The sequence below is a fragment of the Ambystoma mexicanum genome, chromosome 4p, assembly GCF_040938575.1.
Source record: "Ambystoma mexicanum isolate Mex_15411 chromosome 4p, UKY_AmexF1_1, whole genome shotgun sequence".
Classification (NCBI taxonomy): Eukaryota; Metazoa; Chordata; class Amphibia; order Caudata; family Ambystomatidae; genus Ambystoma; species Ambystoma mexicanum.
Window position 1 is genome coordinate 1,220,731,451 of NC_090927.1, and position 26,643 is coordinate 1,220,758,093.

The 26,643-nt window shown below is 43.7% G+C and overlaps 1 protein-coding gene across 4 annotated transcripts in view; it reads left to right on the forward strand.

Moving 5' to 3' along the window:
- The window catches only part of MAP4K3 (mitogen-activated protein kinase kinase kinase kinase 3), a 2,398,077-nt gene that overhangs the window by 262,287 nt on the left and 2,109,147 nt on the right, over window positions 1-26,643 (forward strand). For all 4 annotated transcript variants that reach the window (XM_069606874.1, XM_069606875.1, XM_069606876.1 and 1 more), the window contains exon 2: window positions 6,093-6,150. In XM_069606874.1, the coding sequence (XP_069462975.1) occupies window positions 6,093-6,150 (58 nt within the window). The remainder of the gene's footprint in view (window positions 1-6,092; window positions 6,151-26,643) is intronic.

The window sequence follows — 26,643 nt, forward strand, 5'->3', positions numbered from 1 at the left end:
AGAATGGAAAAGTCAATTTTGTCAAAGGCTGCAGATAGATCCAGCTTCTCTGATAGTGGTGGTGTTCCTTTTTCTGCAGTGGATAGCAAGTTGTCTCACACTTATACCAAAGCATGCTCCCTCCCGTGCAAGCATCAGAAATCTGACTGCAAAGGGTGTAGATTGCAGTCCTCAATACCTCTAAAGTTGCTTCGCTGTGTGACAAATCTGGACTATTCGTCCCTTCTCCCGAGAGCAGAGTGCCCCTTTTGAGGCTAGGAGTGAGCCTGCTCAGCAAGACCCACCCTATGGTATGGGCATGTGGGATCTCACTGGGAGTGAGTCACCTCTTGGTGACTAGGACTCTCATTTGTGCAAGGAACTCGCTGTTCAGAACACATCTGCCTAGATGGGAGTCCAAAAGACTGTGAACCCTGTTTTGGATTCACTGAATAGTGACATTTCTTCAATCTCTTTGACTTCAGGTGCCACAGTCAAAGAATGACACCCCCCTTTTGTTTGTGATGATGTACATAAAACCATGAAAAACCTTGAATGGAGGACAGCGAGTCCTACGCAGTGGCGAGCCTTTGATGGGAAGACGCTAGACTGCGGAACCAGCGGTAGCCTGGAGAGCAAACTAATTGCTCGTAAGATGCCAGAAGGCTGGCGTCCTGACTGGTGAAGAAGCCAAGATCAAGAATAAGACAGTAAAGTGACTGTCTCAGCTGGTGGCGTGACCACATAGATGCCGTGTTGGGCCTGGGTGCCCATTAACTGACACTGATAATGGACTGCAGTGGGAGACTAGATCTTTGGGCACTGTATGAGAAGTGCATTAGCTGCAGAGCAGCGGAAGGGAAGCAAACGCTCCCGAAGAGTTAACACTGTTGAGAGGGGCGAACAGTGATATTCGAGGCTTGGAAAGCAGCAAATGTTATGGGAGCCTCATAAACCTGAGCAGACAGATCCCCCTACCTAAATACGCTGAAGCAAGCCTACCAGGAGTCAAAAGGCGTTTTCAGAACCCTGGGAAACCTAGAAACATTAATAGTCCAAGCTGGGAAAGCCACTAGGGTTACGGGAGCCCGATAAATCAAGTGGGCAGGCACCCTGCCAAAATAGTTAAACCAACCCTATTCTAGAGGCAGAGGGCTTTGGGAAGCCCAAGAAACATGAAATATCAACCAAACAATAGAGAGAGAACCTGGAGGGTCCCAACACTTAAGTATGAAACAAGAACATGGTCAAGTACCAAGTCTGAAATGGTGGAATTGTATTAAGAAAACCTTTCTTCATGGGAAGAGGGAACCATATGAAAGAAAGATTTGGCATACAGAACCTGCAGAGAGGTTGTGAACTGTGTTGCGAGAACTTTTTTAAAAAGCCCTTGGAAAAGGAATCCAAGTGATTGGGTAAGGCAGAAGCCAAGGACCGAGGCTGTAGCTTGTTGTTTTTTCTTATGTGGTCGGGCCAGTTAGCTTATAGGATTTGGACTATTTCTTTCGTGCTTTGACCGGCCTTGCTTTTAGTTGGTTAGGCAGGGAAATTCCCTCATAGCAGAAGGGTTAGAGAGGCGTTTTCTTTTTGTTTAAATAAACACCCAATTAACATGGCACATCAGAGTCCCAGCCCATCAACTGGTTCGCCACAGCTGCCTGGCTCTCCAAAAATATTGAATGTTGTACCAAGAAGTGTTTTTCTTGTTAGGCGCTTTTAGCGGTACATAAATGGCTTCTGCAATGATGGAGCTCTTGCAAACATTTTTATTTAAAAAGGGAGTAATATCATCTGCTCATGCTTTCCATCTTGCAAGTGTGTCATCCTAGTCTTCAACTTTGAGCATATGCCCAAATCAATGTTTCCTGTAATGGACGAAATGAGAAATCCACTACTTCAAGTGGAGCCTGACTCAGTGACTCATTTAGGGCTGCTTCCGACTGCCTCAGGCTCAGCAGTCACACTGAAAATGTTCTTTTATATCAGTGATTTTGTGAATAAAATGATAAGCAGGATCGTAGCAGAGTGGAGGAAAGGGAGAGGAACTTGATTCCATCTATGAATAAACAATGTCTGGCTTCCTGTAAGATGGTGGGCAGAAGGTCTTTTTAGCTGCCCACATTGCTTGATGATACACTTTAATGATAGCCTTTTACGTTTTTCATGGACAGCCATAGTTTGTATTCAATTCACTCATATTAACCTTATATTAGTACATGATATTTTTACAGCCAATGTAATTGGAAAGGTTATGTTAAAGGTTCTTATACCGCACACTGATACGTGCATGGTCTCTTGGCACTCGGGCGGATCTGTAAAGCAAGGAGGGAAGCAGGTAAGCTAGTAGGACTGAGCAGGGAAAAAAAAGCAAAAGAGCTGTGATGTTGGCAGCTTCAGTTTGGTGACACCGTTCACTGAGTTTAGGTGTGTTTTTCAGTTGGTAGTCACCATGGGGTCTTGGCCGAGACTGTGTAGTTTGTTTCATTGTTGTGCGTGTAGTTTGTTGTGTCCTAGAGGGTTGCGTTTAGTTCAGAGTTTGAGAAGGTGTATGCAGAAAGGTGAGTTTGTAGTTGGGTTAGTTTTTAGTTGGGTTAGTTAGTGGCAGTACCTTTCTTACCCCCGCTGTTCTGACTAAATGCGGCCCGTATCCCTTCCCCTGTTCATTGTGCGTGGAGCAATTACCACCCCCACGGTTGATGTGTTCCTTGTGAGATGGGGCCCACTAACACAGATGGGCGAGATGCGAGATATGGCTCACTAATACAGATGGGTTAGATGCGAGGTATGGCTCCCTAACACAGATGGGTTAGATGCGAGGTATGGCTCCCTAATATAGATGTGCAAGGACGGGTGCCTAATCACCTTAACCCTAGCAGGGCCACCCCCTGAGGAAAGAGTGCATGTTTTGTACGTAAAGCAGGTTTTTTGTACAATCGTCCTGGGAGCAGCTAGATGACTATTGAGCCGAACTAACCCAAGCCACAATGAACCACAGAGACAAATTATTTACTTTTTTGCAACAGTTAAAACACTCCCATATATTTTATCTTAATCCACCCCCCACATATGATTTCACAAAACCTCTTCAAGGAAATCACATCTTTCTCCTCTTCCTACATTCTCATTCGCACCTGTTACCTTAACTACCATCTTCAGCTCATGTGTAAATATGCCTCCTTTTAGGATTTGTCTGTGGTAGGTCATGACATCAACCAGTTAAACATGTGTGCGCAAACCTAATTCATTACTAGTCTTAACTGGCCTGGGCCCTTTTAACCTTAACTCTTAATTGCACATGATTCACATAAATACTTCAGGCGATATGAAGGTTGAATTCTCTTTGAACTAACGATAACCATCTCATCCCCCACTTCCCTGTCTCCATTGGAACATTCTAATCTAAATAACTGCCATTTCATCGCACACGGCACATCTTGAGAGTACAATTGGAACTCCTGAGTTTCAATTACTTTAGCTTTGAGCATTGATTCAACCCACATTTTACTGCTAGCCTAAACCAAATGGCGAAAACTCTGTGAAGCTCCCATGCATTCAAGAGATTACATCTGCTTTCTGCGATACTACCAGGCCATAAAAACCCTGGCTGGCTCCTTTAGATGTGTTGACCATCGCTAAGGTCGCAGTTACTTATTTACCCACCCGTTGGCCTCTGAAACTCTGCAGAACTAGTTTCTCAAAGTCAACCTCTGACTGCCTTGTTGTAATTGGTTTATAGAAAAGCACACTCCATGTAGATTCATAAATCCCTTTAAGATGTTTTCTCAGTGTGCATGCATGTTTAATAAATACTATCTTTCCTTTACAGTGGATTCTTATGGACAGGCCCTCTTTATTGATTGCGCATTATAAAAACTCCTTGTGGCCTGCTTCTGGGCACTCCATTGCATATTATGTTTGAATTGCGTTTATATTTCATTTTGCGGTTTTGGCTTTTGTCTTTCTATGTGTGTACAAAGCCAATGGGTATCAACTTGGTTTGGTTTTTAATTTTTATAAAGCGCTGATTCGCCAATGGGCCTCAGAGCGCTACAATAGAACAGACAATTATGACAATTATATACAAAACAGAAGACAAATATAACAATCAAATTTCAATTTTTAAATTCGAGGTGGATGACAATTTTCCCAGGTTATTACAACTATTTAAAAAGGATGGAAGATTGATGCGCCCACAAGCTCTGAGCCACTATTCGAGGACTACTCCTTATTTTGGACTCTACGCAAGAATCTAAGGTCCATAGTTCTAACACAACTTTCCCCATTTTTGTATCGTAGCCAAGCCAAGACTTCATTATGCAAAAACTCTCTCGTTCTGGATTTTCCAGTTAATTAACATTCACGATGACCATTTCTTGGGTCCACGGTCAGTTGTTTTAGAATGGGATCACAAGAGATACCATTAAAGTAGCATACCCCATCCATAATTAACAACATTAGATACATATGAAATTGCAACATTGCGCCAAGTTCGTTGTGCCCCCAGTCACAAATCTGGTGCTCGCAACATAAGCCCCTCTTGATCGTATGGACCTTTCCTGACCACCCCACAGATGCGAGATATGGCTCACTAACACAGATGGGCTAAATGCAAGATATGGCTGACTGACTGATCTGTTATAGTAGGTAATGCATGTGGTGGGGCTTTACTGGAGTACAGTAATGTATGTACTCCCCACCCAGACCACACTTACCTTATCAGTCACTGCTGGTTGACGGCGGCAGGCTTTCCAGGCGAGCACAGGCAAACAGTCTGTAGCTGCTAAGGACTCGAGCTGCCCTTTGCCTTGTGGTTGCCCTGAGTGGAGGTCTAAAGTGGCCTTCTCTGGTCAATTGGGATAGGAGGGAACGGAGGCGGTGAAAGACACCACAAGGATGCGGACTGCATTGGGAGTGGAGAGGGTGCCTGGAGCACGGAGAGCGTGAAATATGCACATTTTAAAACGTTTCAATGGATGGTGAGGGCCGTGCTAAGCGTCCCTGCACTCATCTGACCTGGATGCCGGCAAAGTGAGCTTTAGCCCGCTACGAGGGGGTCTAGTCTCTCCAGGAAGTGTTGTGGCCGTCTCTGGCCAATCAGGGTGGTGTGGGAGGTGGGGAAAGGCACTAAGAGGAAGCGGCCTGCGTTGGGGTAGCAGATCTTTATGAGCAATGTGTTTAATCAGAACACAAATCTCCCACCTTGGGGCTTACCTGGTTGGAGCCTACTTAACAAAACGGCTAGACCAGAGGCTCTGTACTTGGTAAAGGAAGACTTGCTTGGCAAGAAAGTATTAAATGGCCTCATTACACATTAATTGGGTGACTGTTACAGCACCTTGTTTTAAATGTGTTAGGGGGAGATGGCCTTTCTAGGAGCAGCGGCGGACACATGGTAGCCAGCCGTTAACAGTGATGCTTGTGATGCTGCCTGTCCTTGTTTATTTAATTAAACTCATGTTAAATGTTATTTTCCTCACTGAAACCGGTGCCTACCCAGTTATCTGAGGGTTGACTAGCATGAAAAAGTTCCCACAGGGTGCGAAAGCTTCCCACAAACCTGGTTCCCTAGTTGGGGAATGCTCCTTTTGTCAAATACACAGCCACAATCTTGGCCTAGCACATTCTGTTCCCCGCTGATGCTGAAATGTGTAGGCTTCGCTCTTTCCGTTATCCCTGTGCATACATGTTCCTTCAGTTGCAGAGCTAAAGTTTCTTTTTTTTAACATTGTGCAATTGCGTCCCTTTCTACAGTTATCATTTGCCAGAACTCATACAATCTCTGGCAATGTTTTGTTTACTGTTCAGTGTTAACATTTTGTTAAGCAAAGTATAGGTGATTTGTAATCTTTGCAAAGCATCACAATCCTAAATATTTGACACGGGCTGTGTTTAGTCCTCTGTAGTTCATGAAAGTGTGTATGCCAAACTGTTATAGGATATGTTCACTTATACTCTGCACCTCTACCACCCAGGGGCAGTCTCCAGGTGCTCTATGGTCCATATTGACCCCCAGATTGGTGCCTGAGTTGTCTGTGGGTATAAGTCTTCAGATTGTAGTGATCTATGCCTTGAAGACAACTAACATTTTTTATCTTTTTCTTTTCTTTGTAAAGGCTCGAAATGTGAATACTAGTGAACTTGCCGCAATTAAAGTAATAAAGCTGGAACCTGGTAAGTCTCTTTATTCCTATTTTCCTCAGAAATTAGCGTTAGTCATTGTCAGTATGTTCTTTTGCTCAGTTTTCCAATTGTAAAACCTCACACTTCAGAATTTGATTTTAGTTGATGCACTTTGAAATCAAGAGATCTCAATGCAGACCGTGAAGCTTCCAGGCCAAAGTTAACTTCATTTTCTAATGGTGTTGCATTGACACACATTAAATGGATCTCTTCTGGCTGCTGTTCAAAAACATACCCACTTCTGTTCTACTTTAGTTTTCCAGTACTCGCAGGAATATTTTTGCAGCATCAAATTCTATCTTCACTCAGATATTTTGTTTTGTTACCTTAAACTGTTTAAGATGTTAATTCATAACCTACAAGATTCGGTCATCTTGTTTCACTTGATGGCATGAAGTATTTTAAAATCATGCCTAATGCTTAAGCAGGCCTAAGCATAAAACAATTTCATTCGACAAGAGGCACAACTTCCAACTCATCCTAGAGTCATAATTTACAAAGTGTTTCAATGTGTATATATATTTTAAATGCTGTGAGCTCATTTTATCATGCGCACTTGCTTTAATAAGCCGGGTCATACTCTTCTTTTACCTCAAACACTCCTAAGTGATTTGTTTCCTACAAATATTTTGACAACAATTTAATCATTTTTTATTTTTTATATTATTTTTAGCATTTTGTGGTGAATTACTGACTGGACAGATTATGATTTCTACTAGAGAAAAATTGACATTAACCAGGCTTCAAACAAGATGGTAATACCAACACTGAACATCCCTTTGCATGTATACATTGGGTTTTGTATAATGCAATCCTAGCCGGGACAAATAGGCCACAAGCAACCAGAATAATCGGATACGAGAATATGCATATCATTTGAAGTATCGAATATTAATGGTAAAGATATGGAGAGGGGGAATACAGAGGATTGCGGTATGGATTACGGTATGGGGCATTAGTGGACTTAATCTATTTGCAGCAGCACTATTCCAGAACGTTTTTAGGTGTGCATTTTACTCTCGCTCAGAAAATTAACCTTGCACCTGCTTCATGAGGCACTTAAACACGCTTTGCCTAATTTTAGGGCATGTTCAGCCTGTGACATTTCCTAGTGGGTCAGAGGCTGCAGAATTCCACTTAATTAGTAAAGCAACTGATTTGAAGTATCAGTGATTAAAACACACTTTTACATCAGCAATGCACATTCTCACAGAGTAGCGGGATATAAGGAAAACGTTTCCTTATAGTACTTTAACAAACCTTCAGGCTGTGTTTCCTCAAATATCTACAGAAGCAGATGTTCATACTTAACAGAGGAGAACATTTATTGTAGTACGTTTGTGTCCTTAGTCATGAACCACTTGAATGTAATTTTCCTTCTCTTTTCCTTGCTCTGCTTAGCTTTAACCTGGTTTGATACATAATTGTTTTTTATCAGTCACAAAATTATCTTTTTGTCTATACCATTAGACACACAGGACACCATTTCTTACTCTGCATCAGTCTTATCACTTGCTGTTGGCAAGTGCATATTTTGAGGCTTGTGCCATGTGTGTTCCATTCTTATTAATACAATATTCACGTTTTTACGCAAGTAAACTGAGCTGGGAGGAAATGGACCAGTTTATACGAAGGAAAAGGAAAAAAGATAAATTAAGACAAACAATAAAAATATAAACTTTGTAACCCTGATTGGATCAAGTACGTGAAACTTGCATTTTGCTTTTTGGTGCTTATGGATGTCTTGCATGTCGCCTTCTGGTAGGTACACTTCCTTTTATGTCAGTCCCGCTCCCATACCTGATCAGTGGTTTTGTCCCAAAAGAACACATGACCCCCTGTAGGCTCTGGGTTGGTAGGAAGAATTTCACATCTCAATTGCCGTTTTCTGATTCTGACTCAGTTGAGTTGAAGGTTGGTCTTACTATCAGTCTTGTCCAGCCTTTTTTCCTGTTCTTGAAGCATGTGTGACCAGTTAAGATGTTGAACTGTAATTTATTGGGATCACCTGTTGGGCTTGCAAAAGACTGATTCTTTTGCCCACTTGCTTTGCCACTATTGGAGGAGGACATGTTTGTGCTTGGAGCTGGTGTCTCTCTGTACTATTGTGGGATTCCCTGCTACCTCTTTGTTGTCATTCTAAAAGTCCTTTTCTGGAATTGAAACATTGGTTGTATGGTGCTTGGTAATTGACTTGGTGAGTAAGTAATGGAGTGCTGTGTGCATATGGAGGACTGAGGGCGCACATGAATTTTGTTTTTTGCCTGCATGGCTACCTTTTTCCCCATCTGAAATGTTTACCCTTGTGCATAAGCATTGGTTATTTTCAAAAGAAAACATTTAAAAGTGTGGTGATGAGATGGGGATCACAATTGTGACTATTGGATAGAAAGCCTGGTGGTCTTTCCTACCAGGGAGAATTGTGTACGGCAATATGAATTTGTGGACGGCATTTATTGATCTTTCCACCTCATCCCTTTGCGACTCTTCCCGGGCTCTCTAGGCCCCAACAACCACACCCTTACCCGTTTGGATCTCCATTTATTAGTCCCATCCTTTTGTCATTGGATCTTCAGTTGTCTCATCTTGGTCTTTGTATGGAGTTTAAAACTGCCCCTGGTAGGAGATTAAAGTTAGCAAATGTGTGTTTATTTTCCAATCACTTGCTCTACAATGGTCAAAATAATCATTTGTGATGCATGGATGTTTCACTTTATCATTTCAGGAGATTCTATCTTATAAAATGAGTGTTGTTTTATGCAACGAATTGTATGGGTATGTAATTAACAGGAAGACAATCTAAGGATTGTGCTGCTCATTTAATAGCATTGTCTTTCCTTGCCTATCTCAGTTGTGTTCAATCAAATGTTTTAAAATAATAAAGTAAAAATAGTGGTAATAAGATGTGCACCCTTGGATAAAATGAGTTTTCAGATGTAGTTCAATAGAAATATGTAGCTGGTTCTTGATTTGTATACCATGTGGTTACTGGTTCCAACCCTTGGTCTAAAAATTCTGATTTATTGTGAATTGGTTTTAGGTCAAAACCTTACATAAAACAATGAAATACTTACATTATTTAAAAAAAATAAATGGCACTCTACAAAGTCCATTAAATGAATGTACATTACACAGTTCATTAAAATCCAGTTAATTTAATAATTATTTTTTTGTTAACTTTTGAAGGTACTATTTTTAGTTATTGTGAATTGTATGGTAACCATTTTGTCATTTTTCCAATAGGGTTTGTTCTGACATTCATGTCTTCTCGCATTCAATGTGATCATAGCTGAAAAAGTTTCAAAACATTATTCCAAAACATAAAGCTTTAGTTGCCACAAAGAGGTGCATTTAGATGCCAAAATAACCTCTTTTAATGGGCTTGCGTGAAACAAAATGAGCTTTTAAATAGCTTTTGGTTTATCCAAATGTAATACCTTGCACAAACTTCTAATAAAGGGAACGCTACCTTATGACACCATATGTATCTCCAGGATTGGATCAAATCAATTAACAATTCTTTTCATGGCTTCAGAGATTTTATTTATTATTTTAGCTGGTATATAGGAGTTCAACAAATGAATGCCCTCACCCATTCTTATCAGTGAGCTTTTCAGCCCACCAGGGAATGGCATTTCAAACATGGAGTAATTGACTTGTTTTTTGGTTACTTTTTAAAAGTACTTCAGGAAAGGGCTGGTAGGAAAACCAAACTTCAAAACACAGTTTGCACCAATAATATTTTCACGGCCCAATGTCACTAAAATTGTTTTGACTCAAACTTTCATCCCTCCAACAATTGAGTAGAGCTGTGGTGACAACTGTCATACACGATATATTGTGTACTGTGCACATGCACAATTTCACTAATCATGATTGAAATCTCATATTGTTCTTATCAATTTGGCTTACCTTTGACCACCCATTTGTTGATCACATTGCAAATAATGATTTCCATTTAGTCTTTAACCATCTGCTTTAGCAATCAAGTACACTAATGTGGGTACTTAACTGGGTGGTTTTAAATGTGCCTCATTATTTCACGTATAGACCTATCTGAGAGGGTATAGTGGGTAAATTGCTTGTGTATCCTTCCAACCAGCATTCCCAGATGTAGGCCAGATTATACAGTTTGGATATGATTTCGGAGAGGTCACATGGGCACATCGCGAAAACGCTTACGTTGGTTGCTGCTGGCGAGTTTGAAAAATAAGTAGAGATTAAAGCTTAATTTTTATAAAGCATCATCTTGAACCACAAGATTCAATACTTGAATGTTTCCCCATCTTGCCTTTGGACACCAGGAAAGCACTACATTTAGCCGATTCATAAATAATGGAAGTGCATACCTTCCTTTTTAACTACATGTGGACGTTTAAACATGTATTTAACACACTACCATTGATCAACATCGTTATTAAGAAATTAGATTGCAGGCAGATTGTGAATTATTTGATACAGGCAGAGCACTGATGCACAAGACACGTAATTAAGGGTTTGCACCCATAGTGTCTTTATGTAAGAAGTCGATAAATGCCTATAGGTTCTAGGGCAATGTACTCTAAATGATGGTTTCTCCGAGAACAATAGTGAGGGATGGGTCAACATAGGTGTGGTTCGCTTCAGATGTTGTGCACCTTAGGTCTTTCCCCCATTTCAGAAGTTAATTGTCCCTTTGCTCACACCAGTCTGTCTCCTCTTGAGACACCCCAAACTAATAAACCAAAGTCTCTCCAAAAAGGTGGACAAATTAATGTTCTAAACCTACACTGAACAAGCCTTTAGCGTTCTGCTACTCTACATTATAAAACATGTTCCAGGATTTGTCCCAACAGAAAGTTCACAACCAAATCTTCAAGAGTACATCCGTACTCTAATATCGACAAAATCACGTTCTATTGGGTAGGCTCTTGCCTTAGCTACTCAGTCTGGTCATTACTCCTAGCCCATCTGCTTTCACCAGAGGGACAAGACATCAGTCAGGCTTGTGTGCTTTTGATCACCTGTAATGTTTCTTCAGATGCCGATAGCTTCTTCCACTCTCTTGACGCTGAAACAGGATCTGACCCTTTGCAGACCCTAACCTGGACCAGGTTGGCAATCGGTCCTTAGGAAATCCTGTGTCATTCGGGATAATTAATCCGGCTCCCACATGGAGATTGACGCTATCCTGCTTGATTCCTAGTTTGTCTAGGTCCGTTTGGCCTTTGAAGCAGTCCCTCCTGGCCCTTATTGACGTGATTTCACAATGTATCCCTTCTGGACCTGGGATTTTAGGTTTCTCTATTTGTCCTGCTGTCCTAACCAGATCTTGGGTTTCAAACTTTACAAATTGTCCCATTTGGATCTTGAGTTTACAGGATTTGAGAGCCCCCCTCCTGGACCTTTGGTCGGCAGGATCAAGTGCTCAATTTATTTTTTTACCGGTTTTTTTAAGCATTACCAATGATCCCTCTTGGATCCTGGTTTTCAGGTTTTACGTGTCTTCCCAGACCTTGTGGCTCCAAGAATCTGGGTTGTAAGAATTGTGTCCCACTCTGTATGGGGTTTTCTCCTCTCCTCTCCCATTTTGGGTGCATTTCAGGCAGTCAATATTATACATGCCCTCCTGTCATAGCATCATCCCTTCTCTCCACTGCTTTGTGGTTGCCGATGGACTGCCTTTATGGTTGGAGCCTTCCAAGTCTCCTGTAGGCGTGGGAACGCCTTGCTAAAGAACCCAGCCAACTGGCCCTACCAAGGTCCCCAGGCGTTGACTGCAGGATGGGATATTGCCCAAAGTTGTGTGGACTACTTACAGGCACTGCTCTTTCCAAACAGTTCTCTCTCAGGATCCTCTCCTGTCATGCAGGGCGAGAGATTAATCAGGTCTGTCTGCTCAGAGCTTCTCTCCTCTTCTGGGTTTCTACAGCCCAATGTCATCCTCTTGAGGCCTCAATCTGGATTGGTTATTCCTCATTCCTGTTGAATTCTCCTTTCTGATTAGTCACTTCCCAGCTGATTCTAAACTTCCTGTTAGGATATTTTACAGAGTCTTCTCTCAGGTTGGTTGAATGAGGAGTTGAGGATGCACACTGCGGCTGGTACGATCGTGGAATCTCCCTCTGCGTTGTGCCTTAAAGCTGTCGTTCTACTGGACAGATCATAATCCAGCGAGCAGACGCTTCTTCCCTTTGGCCTCTTCCTAAATAATCACTGTTATTGGAGTTTCTAAACCCTCTGGGTTTCATTCTTTGCCCCCATTTCTGTCTGTTTTGCAGTTCCCTGCATTATAGGATTTTGTGCATTATATCCTGGACTGTTATCCCACTGCTCATTCCTCCACCAAGGGACCTGAAAGGTGTGAATACTACATTTCCGGGGCAATGTGAACTCGACTGTCTGACCTCGTGGATACACATATGGTAGAAGCTGGTCCAACCCTGTGCCTTGCCACCCACTACCTCCTACAGGTTAACATGGCAAGTTCAGGAAACTCTGCAAAACAAGAGGTGATGGCTGGAAGGTTTAGAATTAATCTTAGCCTCTGGCAAGGCTCTGGCCAACCCTCCAGACCATCGATCTTCGCCTGCCAAGCCATTACAAAAGGTGAAAGACCCTGTGCAAATCAGGCTTAGTACCACCCCAAAGGGGGCAGTCCAGCCCAAACTGCTTGTTCACATCCCTTCTGCACAAGACCACAAGCATCCCCAGGCATGTTTCGGCCTCGTTGGGCCTCATTAGTGAGGAATAGCTTGGGTCTCCAGGCATGGGACTCGCCACTATATACCGAACGTTGCTTCAGTAGATCTATTCCTAAAATGAGTGAGTGAACTGGAACATGGAACAGAATCTAGGAGCTTGAACATAATCTCAATCTATCCGTTTGAGTTTCACAAACTGGTGTTAAGTCAGCATATTTATTGAAGACAATCATGCAGTGCATTACCAGATCTCTGTACAGGAGCAGGCAGTCCTGCCTCTGTTTGTGGTTTGGGCAATACCATACATTTATTTAAGAAAATAGCCTAAAGTTGTTCTGGCTAGTATTGCAACCAGTAACAATACTTCAAATGGATTGTGTCCCTCCACGTATTCCTTATCTTTGATATTTCCAATATCCAGCTTTGCTGCTTCGGAAAAAAATTTCAGCAGGGGGTGCTGTCCGTCGATGCCTGTCTACTTGATGTCGACGTCACCGAAGGTATATGTACAACGCGCAGCGCCCGTTGGTTTCAGTTCCATTTTTCCGCGCTTGCGCTTTGGATACGGTATGCTTCGTTCCTTGTGAGAAAAATCTTTGAGTACAATCTTCGAGTCTTCGAGAGAATGGCTTAGTCTTCGGCGTCTTCCACTCCCAAGTCGGGTTTCAAAAATTCTGTGACTGCGGCTCGAAGATGTCCGTTATGAACCACCATAGAATTTGTCTATTGTGTCTGGGATCCGCTCATCCGTCATCGGAGTGCGAGGAGGTCTGACTGTCCATGATGGCGAAAGCCCTGAGAGTGCAGAGGGATGCTTGCAGCAGGTAGGACCCATAAATCCCCTTTGATTACGTCAAAAAAACAACTTCGGACGAGTCGAGAGTTCTCATCGCCGTAAGAATAAGCAATCCCGATCACTGCAGTAGTTCCTGCCACTCGTCATCGTCTAGACATGGAAAGAAATGGCGCCATAGATCGCCATCTTCCTCGTCTACCAGTTCCTCTCCGGAACGGTTCGTATTCCCCACTAAATCTGCCTCACTGGCCCAGTGGGAAGAGTTTACACTAAAGATGTTAAGTGTTTTGAGAACACAGCCTTGCATCCGTCGACTACACCAAACAGCCATCCTCTGGCCAAAAGACCTCCTAAGTATAAAACCAGCGCATCTTCGGACCCGGCGGGCAAAATTCCCCGAGAGCGATCAAAGGATCCATAGAGTCGAGGAAAAGTCCAATCGAGGACTGAGTCGTCAACACCAAAAGACTCGACATAGACACCATCGGGGTCGAAGGGTGCATCATCGACGCCATCAGCATCAACGTTATGATAAACCATCTACACTTCGAGTGTCGAGCTACTCGACTCCACAGGTGCCGACGCCATCGACGCAACCATCGAAGCCGTCAACGTTGACAGTCTCGACGAGTTTGGGTCCTTTGACCACTAATATTATGACTACATCCACTGCAAAGGAGAAAACATATACCCTTTGCCAAGGGCTGAGTATTTCAAGTCTCTCCTCTATTTATGAGGATGCAGAGGAATCTTCAGATGAGTCTAGACCTTTCCTTTTGGTCTCCAGTATGGTACGCCATCATTTCCTGAGGCAGTAATTTCAGAGGATTCGAGAATAAAGAATGTACAGGAATGCCTGCATGAAGCCAGTGGTTTAGATACCTCACCAGAGTAAAGTTTCTTTTTTTTTTAAACAATTTTATTGATTTTATTCAAACAACAAATAACAAACTCAATATACAGTGGTTGCATATCTTGCTCGTAAATACACATACATTTTGCTTTTTCGCCCACTGTCTTCCCCGTCCCACCCCACTCCCAAGCCTACCATCTCCCATTGTTAGTCTCCACCTTCTGCGGTGGGGGAGGCCTCTCCCGCCACGTTTATCGAATCATCATCACTTGGTCCATCATACGTGGGCCCAAATAGCTCTGCTATTAGCTGTCTCCAACCCACTAGGGCTCCGGCTTCACCCTCTGTCTCCTTTGCACGCTTCCTGCCATGCCACTGTTTCTGCCTCCGCCCACTTCTGCAAGTCCCTCCACCACGTCTTCACTTTGGGCTTGTGGCACGCTTTCCATCCCATCGCAATCCTTCTCTTTGCCAATATATATGCCAGATCTTTCAATTTGCTCACATGTTTAAGCTTCCGCGGTCTGGGGAACCCTCCCAACAAACAATCCCACGCCGTATCCACCTTCATATGGATTCCCTTGTCTTCCATTTTCTGTGCTATATCTCTCCAGTATTTCCCTATCTGTGGACATGCCCAGAACATATGCACCATCCTTGCGTTTTCTTCATTGCATTTGGGACACACCTGGCTTCCAGCATTCTTGAATTTGGCCACCTTTAATGGCGTCGGATATGCTCTTTGCGTTATATACAACTGTATTTGTTGCAGCCTAGCGTTTCTCAACACTTTCTTATGATACCCTTGAGCCCTTTCCCACATCCCGTCACTCATCATCTCCTACTTCCTCCTCCCAGGCCAGTCTAAGCTGCACCACTTCCTTGCCCACTTGAGTCATCATCATCTCGTACACTCTAGACATTTCATGCCCACCTTCCGCTATATCATATATCACATCTAGTGTGGTGTCCGGTTCCTCTGCGAGTTCCACTTCAGACCAGGTATCTTTAATACGTTGTACCATCCTGTGATATGTAATATATTGCCCAGTGCTCAACCCCGTTTGTTCCACCAGATCCTCAAATTCCAGTATTTTCCCCTCTTGCCACACGTCCCCCAATGTTGCTATTCCCACCGGTTCTCAATACTTCCTAATCATTAACCTAAGTTGCTCTTCTGTTCCCATCATTGTAACCAGTGGGATTTGCGGAGAGCACAGGGCCGGCTTATCCATCAACCGGCACGCCCTCTGCCACATGCCCCACCCAAGACACAACATCCCCGGGCGACCTCTTAGCTCCCGCTTGGGTAACAATATCATTTCTCTCAAAGTATGGAGAGCAATCTCCCTGATGCAGCTTATGCTCTAAGGTGGACTCCGCAGAGAGCCATTTGACTACATGTTGCAACTGGCTCGCTACATAATATACTTCCCAGTTAGGTAATTTGATGCCTCCTTTCTAATGTGGGTTTTGGAGTTTCCATAGGGCTACCCTGTTCCTTATCCCGTACCATAGGAATTCCCTGCATATACTGTCTAGTTTAGTAAAGAATTGCCGGGGTATGGAGTATGGGATGTTCACGAAGCAATGCAATAGTCTGGGCAATGCCACCATCTTGAGCATCGCCCCCATCCCATCATTGCTAAGGGGAGTTTTGTCCAGAACTTCATGCTGTTTTCCAGTTTCTGAACCGTTCTTTCTGCATTATGCCTATGTTCGGCTTCTACTGTATGATGTATATCTATCCCTAGATACCTAAAGGTTGTGGTCTCCCTCGGTATCTGGAGTACCGGCAAATTCTTCGCCAAGAGCCCTCTGTATCTACCGAGCGGAAACGCACAGGATTTACTTGGGTTAACAGCTATACCTGAGAGTTCGGCAAACCTATCTATCACTTCTAATACATACTGCAGATTTTCCTCTGGGTAGCGCAAATACAATAACATGTCGTCTGTGTATAGAGAGATTAAATGTGATGTTTCCGCAACAACAATGCCTATTTCGTCATATTGCTGTCTCAGATAAATCGCCAGGGGTTCTAAGGCCAGAATATATAACATGGGGGACCAGGGGCATACCTGTCTGGTCCCCTTACCAAGTTGCCACCTTTCAGAAATCAGTTCCTGTCTTCACTCTTGCTAATGGCTCGCTATATAGAAGTTCTACCCAGTGAAGATATCCTGGTCCCATACCATAGCTGGCTAGGGCCGCCTTCAGCCAGGGCCACTTGACCGAGTCAAATGCCTTGATCGCATCCAGCGACACTATCGCCATTTCACTAGTGTTCCTTTCAGTATGTTCAATCACTCGATGGAGTCGCCTCAAATTGTTCGAAATATTTCTATTCGGGACATATCCTGTTTGATCAGGGTGGATTAATTTGGTTATGACCTTTTTCAATCTGTTTGCCAACACCGCTGTTAAAATCTTACTATCTTGGTTTAACATCGATAGGGGTCTATAGGAACCACAGTCACTCCCAGGTCTATCTGACTTGGGGAGTGGTATAATAACTGCTTCGCGCAGCGATTCCGGTAGTCTCCCAACTTCATATGCTTCGTTAAGCATTTCCAGCAGTGGGGGGGCGAATCTCCGCTTTATATGCCTTATAAAATTCACTCGGGAGTCAGTCAATTCCCGGGGTTTTACACGTGGGCAGCTGCCTCACTACTTCTTCTAACTCTTCTAGAGTGATCGGGGCATCCATCATCTCCCTTTCTTCTACACTAATTTGGGGTAGCCCAATATCTTCCAATACGTCTCTTATTTCCCCTCTCTCGCTTCCCGTCTCGTCTCCATATAAGCGTCTATAGTAATCTACAAATTCTTGGTTGACCCCCTCCTGCGTGTCCACTACGTCGCCATTATCTCTCACCATTGTTCTAATTGGGGGCCTAGGAGTCTCTTTTTTTGTAAAGCCATGCCAGGAGCCTTCCTGGTTTGTCACCTCCAGCATGTTGTCTTTCTATGTACTTTTTATAGTTAAGGTTACATAATCTCTCCCAACATCCTGCACATTTCTGCTGCAGGCCCAGAGCCTTTTCCGTATCTACCTTAGTGTTGCTGCCTTGTTCTAATACCCTCTCCAATTCCTTCTCAGAGTCCTATAGTTCGGTCAGAATCCCATCCTGCAGTACTTTAGACTTGGCTATGTCTATTCCTCTCACCACCACTTTAAAAGCTTCCCAGAGTGTGCCCGCTGTCTTTACACTGCCAGTATTTATCTCAAAATAACTTATTTCCTCCGGGCCCGCCCTTCTGCCTCCTCCGCTCTGCTCTCCAGATTACCCACTCGCTGTACCAGGGCATGAAGCTCCGATCGGTTAGAGGCACAGTCCGCTGTGTTAGGGCCCATCTCCTTCTCGAGGTTTTCCGTGCGCTCTGCCAGAGACCGTACGTCTTGTCGTAGCAGATTCACATCCTCCTGCACTGCCCCGACCTGAAGCTCCAGTGCTGTTTTTAATTCTGCCACCGCCAGTTCGAGCTTGGTCTCCCAAGCCGCTTTCAAATCGACGATCGCTTCGAGGACCTCCTGATTCGCGCCCATGGTGGCACTGCTCCCAGCTTGAGCTTTGTCTTTGCTCCTGGCTCCTTCCGGGCCCGGTGGCGTCTTTGTATATTCCTCTAATGTAGGTTGCTTACTCTTCAGTCTTGGGGGTTTATTAGACATGGCGCTGTGCCTAAGAGTCGTGAATCGACCCCTTCACCCGTGGTCCTCAGTCCCAGCAAGGGTGGATTCTCACTGTCCTCAAACGGCCGGTGATATCTGCTAGTTTGTTCGATCATCCACGCTCCGTTCGGAGCACTCCACCAGCGTTTTCCCTTTCGTTTTCCTTCTTCGTGGCCACCCGAACTGGGCAATGTGATAGTTATTTCATATCCCCAGCGATCTTTCTCTGCTGTTGTTGGACGGAGACAGCCTTTCGTTTCAGGGGTGTGCCCTTCGGGATCTCTTTGTTATCGTCCGCGGCCATTTTGGTGCCCTCTCCGTGGCCACCTTCTCAGGACAAAGTAACGATGCAGCCGTTTCTTCGCTCCAAATTTGCAGTCTACCCGCTCATACTCTGCTCTGTATCTTCCCACGCCTGTTCATACTTTTGGGCCACCACTGATGCATAAAATATGCGTTTCTTGGTCGGATCAAATCGTCGGATCACGGAGCTCGCAGGGTTTCCAGCCTATTCCATGGCTGCCAAGCCACGCCCCACCCCTCACCTGAGTAAAGTTATGCACAGGTTTGCCTGGTTGAGGAAGTGAGGATTTGCTCCAGACGTGCAATCCAACATGCCCTTTGACGGCACTCATTTAATCGGAAACGAGGCTGATGAGAGTTTGGAGAAATTGCAGACCTTGAAGGCAGCAGCCAAATCACTTGGTGCTGCGCTTAAGACAACCTCCAAACCGCCCCACGGGTACAGCCTGGAGGGGTAGGTCCTTTCATCACTACGCCACATTTGAAGGGGTAGAGGACAGCCAGCTCAAAGAGGCCAGAGAAGATTCCCCCATAGTGGACGGGGAAGAAGTACGAAGACTGCAACAGCAGCGGCAACCTTACCATCAGCCATTGCGTCAGCCGCCCCAAAACCTCTCCGAGGACTTGGTTCCCAAGACTGTAGTGGGAGGCAGACTGTCGCAGCATCTGATAGAATGGCATGCTATTACTTCAGATGCATGGGCATTGGAAACAGTTGCCCAAGATTACTGCCTTCCCTTACTAGAAAAGCCTCAGTCATCCACTGGGGAACAATTCTTAAAAAGTTCCAGATCCGCTCCTTATGCAGGAGATGCCCTGCTAGAGAAAGGTACTATAGAACCAGTGCCTGTAGCGGAGGGGATCAAGGGTTGGTACTCCCCTTACTTTTTAATTCCCAAGGAGGACCGAGGATTGAGAGCCATCTTGGACTTAAGAGACTTGAACACATTCCTCAGGAAGGACAAGTTCAAGATTGTAACTCTTTCTCAGATCCTTCAGCCCCTCCAGTTTCGGGATTGGATGGTATCATTGGACCTTCAGGATGCTTACTTTCATGTGCCGATCCATCTCAAGCACAGACAGTACCTGAGGTTGGCGGTTCACATTATCCGTTTTGAGTTCTGCCATTTGGGCTGACATCTGCCCCGAGGGTTTTCACCAAATTGATGGCAGTTGTGGCAGCAAGTCTCAGGGGGGAATTCAAGTTTACCCCTACCGTGACGATCAGTTGATCTGGGCCATTTCCCCAGAACAGGCCCTGGAACATCTCAGCTATACCTGCCAATCCCTTCACAGACTGGGCTTCTTCCTCAACTTCAAAAATTCACACATGATACCGTTACAAAGAATTCAATTCATTTGGGCAGTCCTGGATGCACCCCTGGAAAAGCCTTGCCACCAGTGGTGAGGGCTCAAGACATTCTGCATATGTTGATAAAATTCCAAAATGCCCGCATCTACAAGCCTTCAATTTTCTGAGGTTGCTCGGCCTCATGGCATCCTGCATTTATCTGCTACCAGAGGCTCGCCCGAGAATGAGCTCTCTCCAATGGACTCAAGACTCAGTGGTCCCAATTCTCAAGAAGAATGTCAGACCTCCTACAAATTCCGAGCAGAGTCTCGCAGGACCTTTGTTGGTGGGCCTGTTGGGAAAACCTCTTTAAAGGAGAACCATTTTGGCAACCATGGCCAGAGATGACAGTAGTGGCGGACACCTCACTCACGAGGTGGGGAGACCACACCAACAAAGTGACAATCCGCGGTCGTTGGTCTCCATCGGAGTCAAAACGACAAATCAACCTTTTGGCACTCAGGGCAATCAGATTAGCACTGAAGGCCTTTCTGCCATCTGTACAGGGAAATGATGTCCTGATAATGACAGACAACACAGTGGCCATGTACTACCGCAACAAGAGAGGCGGTGTAGGGTCACTACCACTGTGCAGAGAGGCAATGCAGCTCTGGACAATATAAGAGGGAATCTCTGTCGGCAGTTCACCTAGCCAGAGAGCGGAACAAGAAGGCGGACACTCTCAGCAGGCAGAGCAGTCTCCCACGAGTGGGAACTAGCTCAGGAAGTCCTTTAAGAGATGTTTACCTTTTGGGGAACCCCTGTTTGATCTGTGGATCTGTTTGTGACCGGTGCCAACCGGAAGTGGGAGCTGTACTGCTCAAGGGAATTTCCCCCGAAGAGGAGCTCTAGGAGACGCATTTGTGGTGGACAGGGAATTGGAGGTTGAGAAAGTTCAGGAAATCCATGATCCTAGTTGCTCGGGATTGGGCCAGGTGGACGTGGTACATGGACCTTCTGGACATCTGCAGAATGTAATCTCCTTGAAAATCTCATCTTGTTTACTTGTCCAGGCTCCCTGCTTTTCTGGCTAAAGAAATCTTTCAATTTGTCACGGTCGGTTGCCTCTTGAAACGGCTCAGATTTTACCTCTGTCCGACCCAAAAATCTAGGAAAACAGTCTTAAACTACAGCTTCCAAAATACTAAGCCAGTCGACCTGTAACAAGATGAAACAAGTATAGACCTGTTAAAACTGTGTCCAGTTTGACATGCCCAGTCGATCAGGAATGTTCAAAATCTATATACTCCAATCTGAGCACAATTTGAGTCACTGGGGACAAATGAGGGGGCGGGGGGTCAATTGAGTTTGGAAACAATTGACTCAAATGTAAAGGATTGAAAGCTCTTGTTCTCTAAAATGGTTCTATTACCCTCTATTTGCATGAAAGCAGAGAGGCGGTTTATTTGTCTCTTGCTTACTCTCTATGTAAGCAAGTGCTCTCCAGCTCAGGATCGTGGCCTTTATGAAGAGACTACAGAAATACTGTCGTTTTATGAAGACTTTTCTTAACACCTCTGCTATGTGTGGGTGAAGCTCCCACCAGAGATTATGACAAAGCTGGGGAGGAAAACAAGGAACCGGATAGTTTAGCAGGTTTAGGATCGTCCCAAGGCTGTAAGTGTGAGAATATTCAACTAGAACAGTGACTCGGTAGTGGGTAAAGTTGCAAAAGAGAACTACTGTATAAGAGTATGAATACGACTGAGGTTGGGGGGGCGAGGATGTGGAAAACCTATGCATATCAGGACCAGGAGGTGAACCACAGACGCACCCTCAACACAGTTCGAAATACAAAATAGTGTACAATGAAAGGACGAAATAATGAAACGCAGATTGACATCAAGTGAGTGGCCTGGTGGCAAAACGGACCAAAAGCACTCTACCCTGAACCCCTGTTAATCAGAACTTAAAAGTAAGCAAGGCAGATCCACATAACCGGCCAGATCATGCACAGGAAAGCACATCAGAGGAAAGATGAAGGAGAAAGTCCAGTTCATAGAATCAAGAGGTAAATCCAGAAAACCGTGCAAGAGCAGGTGGGCCATCAAAATGACGACTAAGAAGTGGAGATGATGATCAGCACCCACAAACTGGTTGCAGAGCAATTGTAAGATTCTACTTTGATTATTCAATAGCAGAAGCTGTGTAAAAATTGCACCCACACATGTCAAGTAAGTTGCAGGAAGGAGAGCATTATTTTTATTTTTTTCCAAGTGTTTGTACAAATTTAGTCACCTTGAACTTTTTGGAGCTGCTTGCACTTGTAAAAACATGCTGGAAGCTTTCTACCACCTAATGGAGCCTAACACGTGCAAAGGTGACCCCTGGGGAGATGCCTATAGCAAAAGGAAGCTACCCCCAAGTAGGCTACAGGTTTAGCCCTTTTCAAGAATTTAATCCATGTTGCAACCCCAGCCCTCGAGGCAAAATGTATCAGTCCACAAAATAATGTTGCAGCTTTGCCCCATTCTGGTTTAGGGTTCTATTAGCCATAGTTTCTTCTGAGCCTAGCTGACAGGTAGTTCCCTCCAGCCACGTTTGTGCAGTTCCGGTTGTGCTTGGCTTCCTATGTGATCTTTTCAGTGTTCCTGAGTCATGTCAAGCTTTGCTGTGACCGGTCTGGTTCATTTTATATGTCCTGTCCCCACTCTAGTGGCAACTATCAGCAGTTGATTTGGATATGTCCATTTATCAGTATCTTTCTGTGTAAACTTTCAATACTTTTTATGACCCATTGGTGTTGTCTAATTTGCCAATAGCAAATAATTCAATAAACTGCAAACTGATTTCTCTGTGCATTTTCACTAGTGCTCCTTTAGGATTTGGTTGACCTGAGATTTATGGGGACGGTAGGATGAGCAGCTTGAAACCTATTGCTCATCTTCTGTTCTGTATCCCCACCCAGCTTCCAAATTTCTTCAGGGAACTCAAATGGTTAATCTGGATGTGTGTGATGTGTTTACATTTTAAATGAGTTGAACCAGATAAGGTCCTTTTTGTTTTTAATTTGTGTTGCCTATGAACAATTCAGCAAAGTGTGTAAGGCAACCTTACAGATAAGAGGAGTATCGGTCACGTTTACTCTCTAAAAATAGGCAAATATTTCCCTAAAAAATTTAAATGGGGAGTCTTTGTACTCCAAAGAAAAAATAGGAAACCAACCTCTTTGTCCCTGCTTTGAACCACACAGCTCCGTGGATATGTTTGGACCAGTAATGCACGTAGTACCAAAGGAAGAAACTATTGTTGGAACTGCCTGATCGGAAGAAGTAAAGCTATAGCTTTTAATGTGCATGAATAACTAGGTTAAAAGAAATAATGATTGCAAAAATAAATTCATTTTCCAGTTATAACATATATTTCCCACTTATAAAATACGCTCTTTGGGAATTTGAATTACATGTTTACTCCCTATAAAGTCAATTTACTCCCAACTTTAAAAAAAATAGGGAATAAAATACTCCCACTTCCAAATCTTATATGGAGCACTGCTTGTAGGTGTGACTCCTTTTGGGGACTCGCTCGTGGAAGAGAGGTCTGGTTATTGCAACACATTATTAGTCTTGTCCCATACAAAATGGATTCATTTTTGTCAATATCTGAAATGTAGTTTTCTTATTACCAAACTTCAAACTTGACCCCTTCCAATAATACTACTGAAACTCCCTAGCAGAAGCCAAACAAGCCTGATGTCCCCTAACTTTTATATTTTCCAAATACTGTTCCTGGATCACACTGATCATTATCATAATCTGAGGATTATCATTATCATTACAAACAATTGTATTTTCCACTTTTCAGACTGCCATTTCAAATTAATGCAACATTTTGTTTCCATGTTCTGTCTTATAACGCAGTGCTAAAGTTCCTTTGCACATGGTTTTCCGAGAAAGGGCCAAGCATTTTATACAGGCATTTTATTGATTAGCTTCTTTAGACTTGAGGAAGAAGCTAAAATGTAAGCTAGGTGCACCGACATTTAATTTCCCTTTCTGCAGGATCTTTTGTGAAACCAATGTTCAGGAGAAGTCTTTTGTCACATTAAGTAGTCCAACACAGAGGGCAAAAATTCAAGTTGCAAGCTTCTAGCTAGCCACAAAAAGTAACTTGCCACCTCCGTTCTATACATACACAAAGCATACCATTTGTTAATCGCCAAGAGTCAAATATCACTAGCCAATGGCTTGTGGGAAGTGCAAATTATGCCCTGAGTACAACAGATGCTGTTTTTGCATGTCGAGTTTTTCTGTAGCAATAGAAAATTGCCTAATTATTTTCTTAAGTCTTGTTTGTGCCCACCTGATTTTCTATTGTTTTAATGCAATGGTTATGATGTATTCTCTTGCTATTGCATATGCGTTTTTTTGATAAACATGTGGCAAATAAGGAAAACATTGCTGAATTGATAAACAAATAAAACTGTAAATAAGGTGATACATTATTCTATATCTTTATCAGTGGATCATAAGCAGCATAGATGCAAGAGCCCTGCATCCTTGTCCAAATCCCACTGGCATTTGCATTTCTGCCTTTAAGGCATTACATGTTAATGTTGATGTTAAAGGTATTTGTATAGTGCACCGTCACCAACGGAGTTAGTCTCCAGGCGCTCAGGCGGATCTGTAAACAAAAGGTGGACGGGGTGGGTTAGTGGGCGAAGAGGGCGTAGGACAGTGAGAGATGGTGTACTTTTGGCAGCTTCAGTTCGGTTTTCACCATGCCCTGAGCTTGGCTTTGCAAGTAGGATCGAAGCGGGTCCTTGTGTGCAGTGGCAATCTATGTGTTGGTTGTTTGTTATTGCAGTGTGGTGAAGTCTGTGCGGTTTGCATTAAGTAAGCAGAAATTAGGTTTTGGTTAGTGGGCTGTATGTCTCATAATCCCTGTAGTTTAGTTTATGTATCAGGTAGTCATAATGGGTTGGTATATTCTCTCTAGGTTTACTTGATTGTCTAGTTTTTATCATACCGTGGCTGGTTTAGCAGATTAATTGGCTTAGTACACCTGGTTCGGTGAGCATTGTCCCTAGATCGATAGTGGTGTATTATTATCATTAACCAGCTTCTTTCTATCTATTTACTGTCGATAGTCCATTAGCTGGTAAAACTTCTCTTCTCTTTCCTGACTGTCTAGTATCAGGGCCGGGGGATGAGGTTGGCCTCCAGCTAAGTTATTGAGCTTGGTACACCTAGGGGCGGGCATAATCCTGCTTAGATAATGGAGATATATTATCTATCCCCGTTCTTTCCTATGTATTACTGTTTATGTTCCAAGGGTTGCCAGGTGCCATTGCTAGATAATACCTTGCTCTCCCTGCCAATTGATCTGTGGGCCTTCTTGGTATGATAGGTGAGGTTTGTTTTTAATAGATAAGTGGATATGTTAAATGTCTGTATATCCTTATTCTAATAAGCGTTGACGAGTAAGGGAGTCAGGGTAGGCTCTTCTCTCGGCCTAGTTCCTCTGTGTATGTCCTTATGGGCATTCTTTCTGGTTATGGGGTGAAGAGCCATGATTTGAGTAGTTTCCAGAATTGTGGGTGATCTCTTGTGTTCCGTATATTCTTTGGTAGTTCGTTCCAAGTTTTTGGGGCGAGGTGAGAAAAAGAGGATCCTCGGTTTTCTCTTGTTGTATGATTTGGGTTCCAAACAGATGTCGCTGCTGAATCCGAGTGGCCTTGCAGTGTGATGTACGTTTAGTTTTCTTCTGATGAACTCTGCACCTTGGTCATGGATTGCTCTGTGGGTTATGCACATTGATTTAAACTTGATAAGCTGTTTGGGTAGCCAGTGTAAAGTTTTCAGCGCTGGTGTGATTGATGTGTTCTCTTCGAGGTAGTTTAAGGAGCTGTTCCACCGCATTTTGTATGTGTTGGAGTTTATTTAGGAGTCGTTCTGGGAGGCCTAGATATAGGCTGTTGGCGTAGTCTAGTCTGGACATGATGAGGGCGATGACGGCAGTTTTGTTGGTGAATGAGAGGAATAGTAGGATCCTTTTAACTGATCGCAGGTGAAAGGATTTCTTGATTAGGGCGTTTACTTGTGGTTCAAGAGTGAGTTTATTGTCCATCAGGACTCCCAGGTTTTTTACAGTTGATGATGGGGCTGGGGTTTCACCAATTTCAGTTGGACATGGGATGTAGAGGTTGTCTTTTCTGCTTTTTGACATAAAAAATCAACTGAGAAGAATAAGGAACACACTTTTTAAAAAAAATAGTTTTTATACATTTTTTCATTCATTCATAATCACAAATCCAGTTACATTACCAGCAGTATCAATCGTATAATTGTTTCATGATGTGTGCATTTAAAACATCTGGTATCGTGTCTCATAGCGTCAGTGATCATAAGTTTTGTATAATACAGTCCAAACCGTAAACAGTAACCCTCTAACTCTCCCGATTTCCCTCCCCCCTTCTCTCCCCCAACATGTATGGCTTAGTGTCATCGCTCCGAGTATGGATTCTCGTCTATCATTCTACACAGGTATAGTCTCCTACCGTCTGCTTCCTTTAGTCAGCAGACATGCACTCTCTTCAGTAGCATTGGTTTATGGAAGCAAACTTCCCTGTCATTTACATATTCATGAAAGGGGCGCCACACTGTCAGGAATTTCAGGTGTTTTCCCCCTCTTTCAAGGCACATACTTTCTCCATGGCCAGTACTCCCCAGGTCCTAACCCACAATGCTTTTATAGGACCTTCCACGGTTTTCCAACCCCCCCCCCCTGCGCTATGGTAATTCGTGCTGCCATTAACAGTTGAGTAATGAGGGTGGCAGTGCTACCACTTGCTGCATAAATCCCTTCCACTTCGCCCCCACGAGT